Source organism: Orcinus orca, chromosome 5 (genome assembly GCF_937001465.1).
Source record: "Orcinus orca chromosome 5, mOrcOrc1.1, whole genome shotgun sequence".
Lineage (NCBI taxonomy): Eukaryota > Metazoa > Chordata > Mammalia > Artiodactyla > Delphinidae > Orcinus > Orcinus orca.
The window spans coordinates 19,213,390-19,230,367 of record NC_064563.1 but is presented as its reverse complement, the minus strand read 5'-3'; the positions used below and the strand labels follow the sequence as shown (position 1 = coordinate 19,230,367).

The following is a 16,978-nucleotide window of genomic DNA, read 5'->3' as shown; positions in this document are numbered from 1 at the left end:
TATCCTCAGTGTATAGGTTAAAAAAAAAAGCACAGAGAAGTTGAGTAATTTGTGTAAAGTCACACAGTGGCATTGCTGCCTTGGCCTTTACTTTCTCCCCCTATTGTTAAGACCAAAGTAAAATTAACACAGTAAAAAGCATTCTCTTTTTAGCGTACAGTTCTGTGAGTTTTGACAAATGCTTACGATCATGTGACCACCACCACAATCAAGTTATGGAACTATTCCACATTTCCCAAAGCTTCCTGTTCCCCCTTTGTAGTCAACCCGTCCTCCACCCCCAGCTCCTATATGTGTGACTTCATAAGAGACTGCCAAGTCTTTTCCACAGTGGCTGTACCATTTCACCTTCCCCCCTGCAATGTATGAGGGTCCCAGGTGTTCTGCATTCTTACTGGCCCTTGTCAGGTTTTTAAAAATTGTAGTCATTTAATAGAAGTGTAGTTTATCTTGTAGCTTTAATTTGCATTTGCCAAATGACTAATGATGTTGAGCATCCTTTTGTGAGTTTACTTGCCTTCCATATATCTTTTTTGTTGAAGTGTCTATTCACATCTTCTGTGCTTTTTTTAAATTTTTTTTTGGTACGCAGGCCTCTCACTGTTGTGGCCTCTCCCGTTGCAGAGCACAGGCTCCGCACGCTCAGGCTCAGCGGCCATGGCTCACGGGCCCAGCCGCTCCGCGGCATGTGGGATCTTCCCAGACCGGGGCACGAACCCGCGTCCCCTGCATCGGCAGGCGGACTCTCAACCACTGCGCCACCAGGGAAGCCCCAGTCATTTGAAATTTGACAAAGGAAGTTCATGTTTCAGCTTCTTTTCGAACTCTCTGAACTCCCTAAACCTTGATTTCCTTATCTGAAAAATAAGACTAATCCCACCTTTCTCTCCCGTCTGTGAGGATTCAATGACATCAGCGTACGGAGAACCTAGCGCATGGTAGGTGTTTAGTAGAGGTCTGCTGTGGTGCGCCCCTAAGGCCAATTCCACCACAGTCCACCCTTCCCACTTCCTCAAAGACACTGCTGAGGAATTCTCTCCTCTCTCTGCCACAGCATCAATTTTCCCCGTCTGTTGGATCAGTTCCATCATCACACAAGCATGCTATCATTTTCTCATCTTAAAACAAAAAATCTCACTTAAGTCCTTCTCCAGCTATTACCCTCTTTCTCAGTTTCCCTTACAGCAAACGCTCTCAGGGAGTTGCCTACACTCTCAGCATCTCATTCCTCTCTCCACTTTCTCTCTTGAACCCATTGCACTAATGCTACATTTCCCAGGGCACCAAAGAGCTTCAAGCTGCCAAACCCAACGGTCCGTCTTTCTCCTCATCTCACCTAGTCTACGTTTGACACAGTGGCTCATTCCCTCCTCCTGGAAACGCTTTCTTCCCCCTGGCTTGCAGAAACTGCACTCTCCTGGGTTTGCTACCTCCCTGGCTACCATCTTGAACTACTTTGTTGGTTCACCTCATCTCCTGAGCCACCCAGGGGACAACTCAGTTCCTTGACCACTTTGTCCTCTTCCCGTACTCCCCTGGTGCTCTGTGCAGTATACTGGCTTTAACTGGAAGTACTCTCAAGCAGATGTTTCCAGCCCAGACTTCTCCCTGAATTCCACCCTTGCATGTCGTCCAATTACCTATTGAACATCTTGACTGGGATATTGAATAGGCATCTCAATGTGTCCCAAACTGAACTCATAACCTCCTCTTCTCACCCTTGCTTCCTTTGGCCTTCTTCCTTTAGCAAAAGCCTTCAGTTGCTGGCAGTCCGATTCTTCCTTGGCCTCACCCTTGATACTTCTCTAACTCTCACATTTCATGTTTAATCCATCAGGAAAACCTCCCGGCACCATCTTCAGAGCCTGACCACATCTCCCCGTCTTTACTGCTCCACCTGGTCTAAGCCACCACCATCTCTCACTTGGAGGACTGCAAGGGCTTCCTAACTGGTCTCCCTGTTTCCACCCCTCCATCCTGCAATCTGCTCTCAACCCAGTAGCCAGTGGAATCTTTTAAAAGTGAATTGGGTTATTTCAGTCCCCTGCTCAAACCCTTCTAGAAAATTCTAATCTCACCCAGAGTATATGCCAAGTCAATACAATGGCCTACTAGGCAGTACATGATTGGACTTCTTGTCAGACCTCTGACTTCATCTGCTACCTGCTTCCTTGCTTGGTGTGCTCCAGCCACTAGTCTCCTTACTGTACTTCAAACGAGCCAAGAAGACTGCTACCTCAGGGCCTTTGCACATCCTGTTCCCTCAGCCTGTATTATTCCCCTAGATAACTCATGGCTTGCTCCTTTACCTCCGTGTATTTACTTAGATGCCACTTTCTTGGGGAGGCCTTCTTTTTTTAAAGTTGCAACCCCCTGCCCAGTCACCCCCCCACCCCCGAATTCCCAGCACCTTGTGTTGTTTTTATTTTTCTCCATAGCAATTATCACCGTTTGATAGGTGGCATATTTTTACTTATTTGTTTCTTTGTTTCCCCTGTAACATGAGGACAGGTGCATTGGTCTGGTTTATCCACTGCTGTATTCCTAGCACCTAAAAATGCTGGCAAAACAGTATTTCTCAGCCTTTTGTTTTCACTGTTGCTCCTTACCCGAGGAGTCTTTGTAGACATTCCTCCTAATCACCCTCCACTCATGAAATTTTAATACCACAGATATATTGTATATTGGTTTCTGTATTATATTTGTATATGTACTTTATACACATATAATACGTACTTTCTAAGGAGTAAGGGATATTTTCTTGCCCCCAAGAATCAATTTTCACCTCCTGAGGGGGTTCTGCTGCTGTGGAGAATGCATAATGTAGCTTCTGGACACAGATATGTTGGATGGATACGTTTTCCTTGGAGTAGGTTGCAGGGATAGAGTCTGGTTAGCAGATTTGGGGTTTCTTGGTGGAAGCCAGTGATTCTGATGGAAAGGAGTTAGTGCCACATCGGTGAGGAGGGAAGGAAGGAGAGGAGAGGACCATACAGATAGCGACCTCAGGGCCAAAGGAGAAGAAGAAGGGGGTTGGCAGTTTTAAGTGTGTTGGGAGTTTCTGGTTGAGAACCAGAATTTGTCCTTTGAGTCAGGCAGTCACTGGTGACCTTGATATAAGCTGTTTCTGGGGTTGGTGGTAATAGAAGCTGAATTGAGTTTTTGGAGAGAATCTGGGACAATGCGGAAATAAAATAGAATAGTTTGCCAAAGGGATGATAGGAGCCAGTGTGGGTCTTTGGTGTTTTTTTTTTTTCCTTTTAAGAAGTTGAAAGACCTGGCTGGCAACTGGAGTGGAATTTCAAATCTCTTTATTAAAAGAAAAATTTTAATCCAACATACTTGGGAGATTGTCAGCATGTTAGATGGAAACTGATGGCTGTTTAATAATAAGGTTTAAAGTTTGGGATTTGTGAAAGAATCCGTCTCAGACTTGCACATGACGCAGCTCTTTTTCGTTAGCAGGGCAGGAGGATGGGGAAAGATGGACTTGTTCTCTCCATATTTCTGTTAGTTTGAGCAAAGGTCCAACTGTTTATGGAGGGATCTTATAATTGAACAACATTATAACAGTGAAATGGAAATTAAGATACAAATTTCACTCACAGTCTCACCAACATAAAAAGCAAAGCTTTTCCTTTATTTTTGTTCCTTTCAAACCTTTAGTCCATCTTAATATTTATTTCATACATTACTATAATCATAATGAAGTTTTAAGGCCACATTCTGTTCTTTTTATTCAGAATATAAGCATTTCCCATGTCATACAGATTGTCTTCATAACTACCATTTAGATAACGACATGAATTTTCCATCAAACTGATGCAGTATTGTCCATTAGGTAGCCTTCCATTATCTCGGTATTATAGGTAATGCTTCCATGAACGTTTTCAAGCACATACCTTTTTCTCTCTTATTATGAGGGTGGGTGGTGAGCAGGAATAACCTTTCTGGATGAATTCCCAGGAAAAGAATTACTTGGGCCAGCATGCTTTCTAAGAGAACGCTATCTAGATATGTAAAGGTCGAGGGAACCTAAAGATGTTGAGTTATAGTCTGTAACATACATGTTAAACTCCTGGTTCAAAGCTCAATTTCCCCTCTGTGAAGTCTGGAAAGTGGAGATTTCTGACAAGATATCGAGTCAGAAACAGAGCTAGAAGGAACTAGTCATTGGACTGACTCTACCAATAGAATAGAAGGCAGCCACGTCACAGGAGGGAGAGGAGAGAAAGGCAACCCGTATCACATAGCTTGCTCAGCACAGAGGAAGGCTGTGGTACCCTCATGACTACAGTCTACTATTATGAAGCAGAGCTGAGGAAGTCACAGGTTAATGACCGGGAGTAAAAACGCAGTCACAGGGATGCTCTCTTTAGGAAGTTTACTCTCCTGCTGTCATTTCGCCGGGGTGGGGGGAGGCTCTACTCCTTGGGCTGTATGTCTTGCCTCTGGACTCCCACTCTCCTTGAGCCTCTGATCTGTGGCACCCCCATTTCTGCAAAGCCTTTTCCAGTCTTTCCCTCTTCTGTCCCTCGTCAGATATTCCAAACCTCCCCCCGCTTTTAAGCAACTGTCACATCCCCACTCCATTTCCCTTAGTCTTGTCTGCCTGGCCTACAAAAGGCTCGAAAATATCTAGCGAACCGAACTGTTCCATTTCACAGAGAAAACAGAGGCTATCAGAGGAATTACCTCAACTTTTCAGTACCCCAGGGCCACCCTTCTTTTTGGTCCAGGCCAACCTTACCTCCATTCTTTTTTTTTTTTTTTTTTTTTTTTTTGTGGTACGTGGGCCTCTCACTGCTGTGTCCTCTCCCGCTGCGGAGCACAGGCTCCGGACGCGCAGGTCCAGCGGCCATGGCTCACGGGCCCAGCCGCTCCGCGGCATGTGGGATCTTCCCGGACCGGGGCACGAACCCGCGTCCCCTGCATCGGCAGGCAGACTCTCAACCACTGCGCCACCAGGGAAGCCCCAAGGACCTCCCTTCTTAAAGGAGGACCACTCCATCAGGACTGCTTTAGCAAAGGTCCCCCATGATCGTCTGGAAGAGTCCCAGGGCTATCTTCGTTGTCTCGCACGCGATGCCTCTGTGGTGGTCAGGACTGTTGACCATCGCTTCCTGGTTGAAGGTTGCTCCTCCCACGGTTCCCCCTCAGCCAGTTGCCTCCCAGCTCACTGATCATCCCCTCTCAGTCTCCTTCTCAAGTCCCTCCTCTTCTACCCGGAAATATTGCTCTTTTCCAGAACACATCTTCTTTTGCCTTCTCATTCGATCCCCCTCTCTGGGAAGCCTCCTCTTCAGCTGGAGCTCCACCTGCCACCTCCAATCTGCCAATTCCCGGCACTGTGCATCCGCCGCAGCCTCGCTCATGACCTCCAGATCTGCGTAACTGATGGATGTCTCTTGTTGCTGGCCCATAAGTGAACCTCATTAAACATGACACAAAGTAAGTTCATCTTCTCTCTGAATGTTCCCCTTCTGTATTTAGCTTGGTGGACGATCACAACCGTCCCTCCAGAGGAAATCTGGGGTTCATCCTCTGTCACCAAGTCCTGTTGATTTGTTTTTGGTTTTTTTTTTTTTGTGGTACGCGGGCCTCTCACTGTTGTGGCCTCTCCCGTGGCGGAGCACAGGCTCCGGATGCGCAGGCTCAGCGGCCATGGCTCACGGGCACAGCCGCTCCGCGGCACCTGGGATCTTCCCAGACCGGGGCACGAACCCGTGTCCCCTGCATCGGCAGGCGGACTCCCAACCACTGCAGTCCTGTTGATTTTTCTTCTGATTATCTTGGAAGTATTTGCTCCCCTTTCCAGCCCTCTGACAGTGCTTTGGTTTGGACCTCCAAATCTTGGAGGAGCCTTCTGACTATCCTCCCCACCTCTCTTTTGGTCTTCCAATCCATCTTCTGTCCGGACACATACCTGCTAAACATCCTTAAAGGGTCTCCCAATGCCCACAGGATAAAGCTAACTGCTTCCGTTCCGCGAAGTCCCTCACGTCCTGGTCCCTGCTCCGTCTCCAGCCTTACCTTCCTCTTCCACCTGTCTCTCAGGCACCCTCTGCACTCTGGCCACAGTAGGCTCTTCATACCTTGGCCCATGCTGTTCCTTTGCTCAGATTGGCCTCTTCAATGCCAGTTAGTGAAATCTAACTCTAATCCTTCCTTTCCTCTGATTTCTCTGTGCCTTGGCCTGACAGAGAGTAATTCTCCTTCTTTGAGCTTTCTGAACAACAACATTCATGGTGATGGTAAAGGGTGCTATTCCCCCATCCATAGTTCTGGTTCTTCCCCATTCTGTTCTCATGATAGGATTGCACGTTTTGGCCCCTTTGGAGGCCCCAGGTAACAACCTTGGCTAAGAAAATATAAGTGGAAGTGGCATGTGTCAGTTCCGGGTGGGAGAATTTAGTTACCAGTGTGAGAGCCTCCACAGCTCTTTGTTGCAACAGCTGGTGACATTCCGGACGGTGGCTGCATCCTGAAACACACCTATAGCTAATCTCTGACGAATACGTACTGTGAGCAAGAAATCAATCTTTGTTGGTTTTTTTTTTTTTTTTTTTTTTGGCCGCACTGTACAGCTTGTGGGATCTCAGTTCCCCGACAAGGGATTGAACCCGGGCCATGGCAGTGAAAGCCTGGAATCCTAACCGCTAGGCCACCAGGGAACTCCCATTCTTTGTTGATTTAGACCTATAACATTTGGGCGTGTTTGTTATTAAAACACAACCTAGCCCTTCTTGACTGAGGAACCTGTACAGCTCTTATAAGTGGTCAGTTATTTAAAAACACTTCTGCTAGATTCTTAGTTGTTTCTCTTATTCCCTGTGTGTCCTCAGAGTCTAGAAGAACACTTGAGCACATAAGCACCAATGATCTTTTTGTGGGGGGTGAGAGGAATGAGGGCACATATACTCTAACTTACAAAGAATTTGTGTTTTACATGTGAGGTTACACTGTTTTCAGTAGATCATTGGAAAGTAATAAGATAAAAAAAAAACTGTTTTTACTAACTGCTAAGTATGTTCTTTTATTACTTGCCATTAATCCATGTTTTATTTGATTGCTATAAATGTATGGCTTTCATTTCACTTGCCTTACAATTTATTTTATTTCTATCGCCTGGGTTCTTCTGTTATATTTTATCCTGAAACTTTGTTCTCTTTTTATCTCTTACTGATTCCAGTCTAGCAGTCGTATCTTTCATCCTGCAATTCTTAAAACAGGAATCAGTAAACCCGGTCTAAACCTATGTTTAGGCACTAACCAAGACTATGAGATGGTTAGAATATCATGCATGACCAAAGCAAGAAGGGCGGGGAGCTGGTGGGAAGAGAGAAAAATAGCCAGGCATTAACCAAAGGACAAAATGGCAGGTCTGGAAAAGCATAGCTTTTGGCATTAGGAAAGTCTGAGATTAATCTGTTTTTTCCATTTACTGCTCATGGGGGCCTCTGCTACCTCAGCTCCCTTACCTGTAAACGTGGGTGGTAACAGAAATAAGTCACAGAATTTTTGAGAGACACAGTGAGATCATTTATGTGGGAGCTCTTTGTAAATTGTACGTAATCACTTAAATATTTTTTAACGTGACAAGAATGGCCGAAGAGTTATAGTTCCACCAAGAGCGGTGGATGTAAGAACTCAGTGCGGTGAGTGCTGGCATTTTCAAGTCTCAGCCTTGATCACTGGGAGGGAAAGGAGTCATTTGGCCCACAGGTGGGGTCATATCTGTACATTAGGACCTAAGATCCTCCCAGAGGAGCCCTTAGATTACATGGAAGTCAGGCAAACTATCTTGTAGCTCAGAGTTTGTTTGTTTTTTTCCTGACCTGGTGGGTGACTATTGCTGTACGTAATCCAAGAGCTTTGGGTTTAGAGTTAATCGCTTATCTGCTGCCTGTCACACACTCCCCTCAGTGTCTGAGCTACTGCTCCCATTCTCGCTTCTGTTTCCCTTGTGCACTTGCGTGCACATTCTCTGTAATGGTTTTCTAAAATGATGCTTGGGCTGACGACACACCTCTAAAGAAGGGCTCCTGACTCTTAGAAGGAGCAGAGCCCTTCCACAGGAGACACGCAGGTGGAGGAAAGACATTCGCTTTATTTCTGATAAAGGGCTGAGGAATGTGGTTTAGATCGTCCGCCCAGTTCCGCTGAGTTAGGAGCCTCTCCCCCACTCCCTGCCAGCCACAGGCTGGCCAGGGGAAGAGCAGACTCCGGTAACTGGTGGGCAGATTTGGAAAGAGGGGAAGCCTTTGAAGCCGCTGGGGCTGGGAGCCAAGTATGCTCAGTTGCTTACTGCAAACCCATCAATCAGATCTCTCATTCCCTCCAAGGCCAGGTAGGTGTGGATGAAGCGTGAGACCCTTCACAGAAACACGCAGCTAAAGGAATGGAAGGCAAGCATCCCAACTCAAATGTGACCAGAAAACCTCCCAGCTGCGTGGAAACAATACTAAATACTGCTTCTCCTCACTGCCCTCATTCTGGTGACCTGCCCAGCCCTAACACTGAGGGCTTCTGACTCTTGGCCTCACCTGATTCTACCTGTTTTGCCGTCATCCACCGCAAGAGTTCTCAACCGTGGCTACACTTTAGAATCACTTGGGGAGCTTCTAAACCATCCGGTGCTCAGGTCCCACCTCCAGAGATCCTGATTCAATTGGTCTGGGGTGGAGCCTTGGCGTCAGTAGTTTTCAAGACTCCCTGGGTGATTCTAAATCACAGCCAGGGTTACAGACCACTGATCTAATGGTTTAGGTCACATCGACCCTATTTGTCTTCATCTGGCTAGATGTAAACTGCAGGTAACGCCATCTGTGAAGCTCTCAGAATGAAAGCAGCCCCTCTGATAATGATGTTAGCAATGGTACCGCCACTTCTTCCCAGATTAAAGCCGTGATGGTAGCTTCAGAGGTCCTGTTTTTCTTCTCAACTTGTCCTTCACATAAAAGGTAGGTTTCAAAAAGAAGTTGTATTTGGCCCCTTGGTGCTCAGCTATTCATTTTCTTGAAAGGGAATAAGGAGGAAGATTTCTTTTCTTCTTACAGAAATGCTCTTGATCTGACTTTCCCCTCAGCCCATCTGCCGCTAGTCATTATGAAAATCCAGTAAAAGACATTCCCTGACATAAACTCAATGCATTCATCTCCCTTAATATCACCCCTAGTCACACACCCAGGTATTGAGCCAGGCTTCTGATGGCTACGTGGTCGGGGAGAATGAAATCCATGACCCCAGCACTTAAAAGGAGGAGACATGATGATATGATAGAAGCATTTAAAATACAGTTTTCTTGGTACCGCGCCTGAATTTCTCTCAGCTGAACTGTATCTACCTGACTCCAGCCTATTGGAAGCAGCCCCATGAGTGAGTCTTAATCACCCACAGTGGCTGAGGGACAGCAGATGCTTTGGTGCATCTGTGTCTCTGATAACAGAACCCACTTAACTGCTCTGAATCCACGGGGTATGATTATATTGGGGTAATAACTCCCAAGAATGGCTTTGCCACAGTTATAACATGCTGAGAGGGAGCGGAATACGAATCCTGCATAAATTCGTCTGCCAGGTACAGTCAGCTATTCGTCAGTGCTATCATACCTGTAATAAGAGAGCATCACACCACAACCAGTCTGGGTGTTCAGTTGCACGACTAGACGAAAGGCACATTTGTCATTGTTTAATTTAGATGAGTTTTGTTTTTAAAAGAAATATGCCGTTAGCTTTATGAAAACCCTGATAGAGTTCAGAGATTAAAATGAGTTTTTATTTTTCATCTTTTGAAAAAAGAGATCTGGATTTATACTCATTCTATCCCATCTATCCCACTGATTCCTCATTTAAAAAGTATCAGTTTTTTGTAGTGAATCAAATGTACCTGCTTTTTGTTTTGTTTTTTTTTTCCATCCCTGCCTCTGTTTTGAAACTGTTCATGTCACCTCAGGAAGGAGCCTGCCATTTTCGTCATTGCTGTGGTGAAATATTTATTGTAGTCCAAGTAGCTAACTTTGAAGATCGTGCCGTGTAGATTTTCGCTGGCAGAGATTTTAACTCAGCTAACCACATGTGTGGTCAGATATCTCTGCCTTCAACGTAAACTATCAACGTCAAGGTGATATACTTACGTAACCCATGTGACCTGCTCAACCTAGATTCTTAAACAGGCTTGGCTTGACAGTTTTACTTTCCAAAGGTCAAAGATTGGGACTGAGATATCAGGGCCACTGAAATGTGAAATAAAGAGGAAATGAATGAATTGAAACCTTAAGACCAAGTACCATCACCTGGTCATATGAGAACTAGCTCTTGTGAAGCACCAACATAATTGTTTCTCATCTTTGAGGTTTTTTTTTTAATTGAAGTATAGTTGACTTACAATATTATATTAATTTCATGTGTACAACATAGTAATTTGATCTTTTTATAGATTATACTGCAAAGTTACAAATATTGACTATATTTCCTGTGTTGTATATTACATCCTTATAACTATTTATTTTATAACTGGGAATTTGTACCCCTACTTTGCCTGCCCCACCCAACTCCCGTCTGCTAACCACTAGTTTGTTCTCTGTATCTGTAGGTCTGTTTCTGTTTTGTTATGTTTGTATTTTGTAATTCACTGCATATAATTGAAAACACACGGTATTTGTCTTTCTCTGTGTGACATTTTACTAAGTATAACACCCTCCAGTTTGATCCACATCATCACAAGTGGCAAGATTTCATTCTTTTTATGGCTGAGTAATATTCCATTGTATATATAAAACGTATCTTTTTTATCCATTCATCTGTTGATGGATACTTTGTTTCTATAGCTTGGCTGTTATAAATGATGCTGCTATGAACATAGGGATGTGTATATCTTTTTGAATTAGTGTTTTTGCTTTCTTGGATAAATATCTCGGTGTGGAATTGCTGGATCGTGTGGTAGTCCTATTTTTAATTTTTTGAGGAACCTCCGTAGTATACTGGGTAGTGGGTATACCAATTTACATTCCCACCAACAGTGCACAAAGGTTCCTTTTTCTCCACACCCTCACCAACCCAACATAATATTTTAAATAGGTGGTGAAACTGAGTCCTACTCTTACATTTTCCTCAACTCTTTGCATCCTTTTTTGCGTATTGTAAGGAGACAGAATGTGGCAGAGGAATGAGCAGATCAAGAATTTCAATCCTAGGTCTGCTACCTACTAGGTCTGTGTCTTTGGGAAGGTTTTGTGATCTCTCTGAGTTTCCAGTTTCTATATTTGTTCAAGAGAAGTAGCATCATAACATCTCCCGTGTAAGGGTTGGAGTTCATATCTGCAAAATGCCTGGCACCCGTGAGACACCCAATAATCGGGCAGCTGAAATTAGTATTTTTTTCTTTTGGATTGTCTGAAAGTCCTTGGGGACGATGAGTCACCCTCAGAGACCAAAAGAGAAGGCAGAGCAGCAAATTGTGAGGACAATTTAGGAGTCATCCTCCAACAGGTAAAGTCCACACTCCAGGGTTAAGTTCTGGAAGTTCCACTGAGGACCTGCCACATAGGGCCTCAGAAGCAGCCCCGTCACGTCAGCCTCTACTTCATCTCTCAGGAAAGCCCAGGTCAATGGCTTTACTGGCTGTTAGAGTGGAGGGTAATTTAAAGGGAAGGAAGGTGTGTGTATGTGTGTGTGTGTGTGTGTACACATATATGCAAAATTACAATTGTCAAAGAAGGCTGATTTTGTGGATTATTTTTCTGGTAAGGATATTAGAGGTAGTTGTTAGGGAGGAGAGAGAAATAAACGTTCTTGTCCTGTACTAGCCAAGGAGAGCCAGGAGTTCCTTTTCTCAAAAACACCTTTTCCATATTTCTCTCTCATTTGAGGATAATTTCTGCTTAAGTTCTGCCTTTGGGTAAAGAATACCTGTGGAGTGTTAAATATACTAGTCACTCCTCATTTCTTGCCATTACCAGTTCATGAAATCAGATTCAGGAAAGAGGAGTTTTTCAGTGAGAATGGAAGAGGAGTTTCTAGGAAAAATGAAAGAAAAAAAACGGAAGCAAGTAGGGCAGCCTCTCCCCGCCTTTTGATTTTCTCCTTTTTTTGCTTTCTCAATAATTCTCTCTTAATTACTTGAGTGTTTATGGCTGTTCCTGCTCTTCGGAACCCACTAACCCATTTCCTTAGAATTCCAGAATTCCCCATTTTTCATTTTCTCCTTCTTTAACCTGCAATTTTCTACACAAAAAGTAAAAGGTTATGACAGGGGGAAAAAAAAAGAAGCATTCACTTTGATAATGAAATTCATCTGGGTCCTAATAAATGGTAGGTATCTCAGAATACTTCACTTTAAAAATCAGGAGCTTTGAAAATGAAAGAGCAAAGGCACACAAAACTCACCACTTCTAATGATGGTGGCTAAAATCTGTCAGTGGGGGTTTCAAGCAACTGAAGCTAGAAGAGTCATGCAAATTTAAAGCTGGAAGGGCCTTGTCTAGAACAGCCAGCCCCTTGTTATACAGATCATAGAGTGTTTGAACTGGAAGAGACATTAGAAATAGCCTAGTTTCACCTCCCATTTTGTAGATGCAAGAACTGAAAACCAACGAAGTGACATAATTTGCTGTAAGTCTAACCTCCAGCGAGTGGCAAATTGCATCGCAAATTGCTTAAACATTTACTAAGTACCCCTTTGTGACAGACGTCATGCTAGGTTCTGGTTTGAGGGAGAAACGGGATGGTTTGAGGGATACACATCCCCTTGCCTTCTTGGGGCTCCGGTTCTCCTTGCAGTGAAACACACATCCTCAAACACTTTTAGTACAAGGTGATTTGAAATAACAGAGTGAACATTAAGGTCTGGAAAGGATATAACTGTGAGAATTTGGCTTTCCCCTTCATGCTAGTATTTCCTAAACATTACGATCTACTATCCCACTAATCACTTTTTCCCCCCAATGGGAGGAAAACAACATCACTATTAGCTGGACTGTTTCAATGGGTGAGTGAGACTAGACAGTAGCCCCTCCCCCACACCCCGAGCTAAAAGGCCAGAGGGGCCCTGCATGCTGGGTGACACAGTACAGGTGGCTTCTTTGCCCCCCTCCCTCCCACCAGGTAGTCTTCCTCAAACTCAATAGGTGTCCCTCCTACCTGCGCTGTGCCTGCTTCCACACAGGAGGTGCGCTAAGGAAGAGGGGAGAGATAGGCATTGTTACTAGAAGGAGGTACATCAAAGACCTTTGCAGCTCTGCCATGTGTAGGTAGGGTGATGGGAGAGATGGAAGTAGATCACCTGGAACAGGTGGGAACAGCAGGAGACAGGAGTCACACTTGCAGGGGACCATGGAGACAGAGTGCCAACTCTCAGTGTTGGTCATAGAGACCCTGAATCCCAACTATTCTACGCCAAAATATGTTTGAGAAGCCACCTGCTTGCTCACCGAAGTAGTTTCAACATTCCCTCTGCTGTCTGGGTCATATGCCTCATTTGGTCAAGAAACTCTGCTTCTCTAAAATGTGAAGTCAGCTAAATTTCTTCTAAGCTTTTTCCAAATGTTCCATCATAAGGTCCAAGATGCTTTAGAAAGTATGACTCAAGTTGCGAGCTGTGATACGTGATGGGTTAAATTTTATTTTCCACATGTCAAAAAAAATATTCCATATGTTTTCCCCAGCTCATTGAACTGTCTTGGCAATGAAGAGATCAGCGTATCTAGGAATGATTGACACCATATGATTCTTGGGTATCATATTTTGATGACGCTCTGCACTGTTTCAAACCAAAACAGAAACACACCCACACACCCTGCGCTCAAAAACCAGTACTTTTTGTCTTGATGACTACATTTAGAGTTGAAACATCATCATTAAAATTTTACGGGTGACATATCAGGAAAAACTAAGCCGACCAAGTTGTGTTGCCTAGAAAGAAAAACAGTCCTTCATTATAATGAATGAAATTGTGTGCTAGGTAGGAAGGCTAGTGACCTCTAGAAGATGAATCACTGACCCATAAATGGATGAGAATCAGCCAGAGTAAACGAGGCAGAAGTTTTCCCAGCATAATTGTGCATGCTGGCAGGGAAGATGTTTGTTATAATTAAAAGAGATAGAATGGTCAATAGGGAACATTTAATAGGAACAAATATGACAACATCACCTAACTATTTTTCTGGTCCATTCTTCATCCTCACGTTGTACCATACATCTGGGTTTTAAGAGGGACACATACATTGCACATAAAAATAACACACATCAACTTGTACAGCAGAACCAAGCAAAAATTCATTTAGAATAAGGACACTGTCAATGCCCAATTTATTCAGAGTAAACCTCCAAGTAAATCTGCACCGTCCAATGCAAGATTTTCTTCACTAGGCTGGGGAAAATGTTAAAAGTATCATGGGGACTAATGCAATCCTGTGAGATAGGCTAGGGTACTGTTTAAACACCACCAGCTCTGTGAGGCTTCACAGAAGGCAAAGGGGCACCTGATTAGAACAGCTTCATTACAGACAGGGCCGGCGTGGGACACAGCCATAAAAAATCCTTCATTGAACCAGAGAGGACTGTGGCCCTGTGAGGATTAAATGAGACAAGATATGCATAGCACTTACTGTGAAGTAAGTGTTTAGAAGACATATTGTTTTGGAACATGTCCTGTGCTATGAGTAAAGCTTATCTTCATTTCACTGTACAAAATGCGGAAGCTCCAGAAAAATCCCCTGTAGGCTCCCTGCTTTTGTCTAAGTTCATTTGTGAGAAGCGTTACTCACACTTTAGCTGCCAATGACTCATGGTTAAATCGGTTCACTCATCTTTTTTCCTTTTTTGTTTTTTAATACAGTTGCAAATCACATGACATTCTGCTTTGTTCTTTTCTCCCCCCTAAGGGAAGCTAAGCAACTCTAAGAGCCCCATTACCTTAATGAACTAAAGCCATGCAGTGAAAAGGGTGGGTATCCACTTCATCAAATCTAGTAGATGATAATTTCTTGAAAAGCTGAAGACTAATTCTTGGGGATTTTCTGGAGCCCTATGCAAATTCATATCGCTTAACAGCCTATGTGAGTTGAAGGTTGGTGTCCAATGACTGCTAAGAAATTGTCAGGAATGTTGCAGAAATATAAATAGGCCAGCACTGAAATTTAATTAGACACTGCATACGTTAATAATAAATTCAATTAATTTAGCCTTCTACCTATGCTAGAAAAAAAATACCCAGGCAACATAATAATTCATTTTAAATGCCTCACTTGGTAACCTCCTTTCCTGAAGAGTGATTTATGCAGTAATTTCCTGGCTGTGTCTTCATAAGATTGTTCCAAACCAGCCCTTTTGAAATAATAATAATTTCTGAATGTGCACTAGGAGAGATATAACAAATGACTTTTTATTAATTTTCATTTAATGAGTTGCCTATTCACATGGTAATTTTTAAAAAATTCTCTTCTTAAGATAAACAGGTTGTAAATACTACAGGTAACACTTCCATTTCACAAATATCGCGACAGGAAAATCTGTCTCACATTCTGTACGTGATTCGAAGGTTAATCAGTGGCAAATTTTCTATCCTAAACAGGCTTCTAATTCTTTCTCAGTTAGCACAGCACATCATTTTAAATTTCTATAGTCAAATGATCCAAATTGGGTAAGGAAGAAAAAAAAAAGAATATTTTTCAACAGCAAAGCTCCTAGGAGGGAAAATAAGGGTGTAGACAGGAAACAAAGTTCTGTGCAAGGGGGAAAAGCAGCTAGAGTTGGTTAAGGAGCCCATGACACTGGTTCTTTTTTAAAGAACAAAACCAAGATCATCTCTTACAGCTTTCCTGTCGCACAAGTTCCTCCCTTTTAAAAACGGAGCCCATAATTTCTTACATAAATATTAATATTTAAGAACTTTAATTGCTTGTCTTTTCAAAAAGTTTAATTCCCTGGCAACTCATGAACTATAAATTGTCATAAGAAAAATAGCAAGAATGAAATAATAAAAACTAGGAAGAAGAAACCTTCCAGAAGAGACCTGGGTATTTCAAGTAGTTCATACCTGTTTAAAACATCCTGCAATAGACAGGGCCAGGCTCTTAAAAATAATTTATTGCAACACTTGGAAGAGTTTGCCTAAAGTATTAAATAATTCAAATGCAATAGTTACTTACATGAGAACCGAAAGGGCCTTGCTCCCAGCCCGCATTGCCTCACGCCCTCTCCATGGAAAAGCCCGTACTGCATCTCGCCCATGAACTTGTCCAGCTCCTGCCCTGAGGCATTGACGAGCAGAGCCCCAGTTTTGCAGAAGAAGGTGGCTTTGATCCACAAAGGTGTCCCCAGGGCTGCCACAGCACCGAGGGCACACACAAAGCTTAACATCCCAGCCATGCAAAAAATGACTTTCTTCTGTTGGCTTGGCATGATGAGAAATGGCTCTTGTGAGGGTGAGGTTCAAAAACGAGACCTTTGTGACCGATGAGAAGTGACTGCCCCTTTGACTGCATTTATTATGGAAGGTGAACAGACAGAACCCCGCTGAAAAGGCAACTTCACCATCGATGGTGTTTCTCACCAGGTTAAATGTCAGAATGCCAGGATGAAGGTGGCTTCATCACGCTTACTTGTTTTTTTTCTCCTTTTCTGCTGCCGCTTCTAATTTGAAATCTTTGGACTAAGAATCTGTAAAATAAAACTCTTTCAAACTGCCTTCAAGTAGCTCCTCTTGTGTCCCTTGGTAACAGAGGTCTAAGATAACAGATGAAGTCCTCCGTGTAACTTGATGAATGCCTCCCCTCTCCTCTGCCTTTTGTCTGATTGGGTGAGTTGAAACTTTCAGAAACGGGCTTGGCTCCTATGGTAAATTTTCAGCAACTTGAGAAGTTCATTTATTGATGTGTTTTTATTTTTGTTTTTGCTTTTGGTGGGGAGAGAAGAGGAGTGTCATTAGAGGTAGGAAGAATACACACACACACACACACACACACACACACACACACATA

General features: G+C 43.5%; 1 protein-coding gene across 2 annotated transcripts in view; it reads right to left on the bottom strand.

Annotated features, from left to right (window-relative positions):
* CLRN1 (clarin 1) overlaps positions 1 to 16,700 on the bottom strand; it is a 37,136-nt gene extending 20,436 nt beyond the window's left edge. The window contains exon 1 of one of the 2 annotated variants that reach the window (XM_004278171.1): positions 16,148 to 16,700. In XM_004278171.1, the coding sequence (XP_004278219.1) occupies positions 16,148 to 16,400 (253 nt within the window). In that variant the 5' untranslated portion in view covers positions 16,401 to 16,700. The remainder of the gene's footprint in view (positions 1 to 16,147) is intronic. The other variant, XM_004278170.1, reaches the window with a different exon arrangement.
* Positions 16,701 to 16,978: the final 278 nt, after the last annotated feature.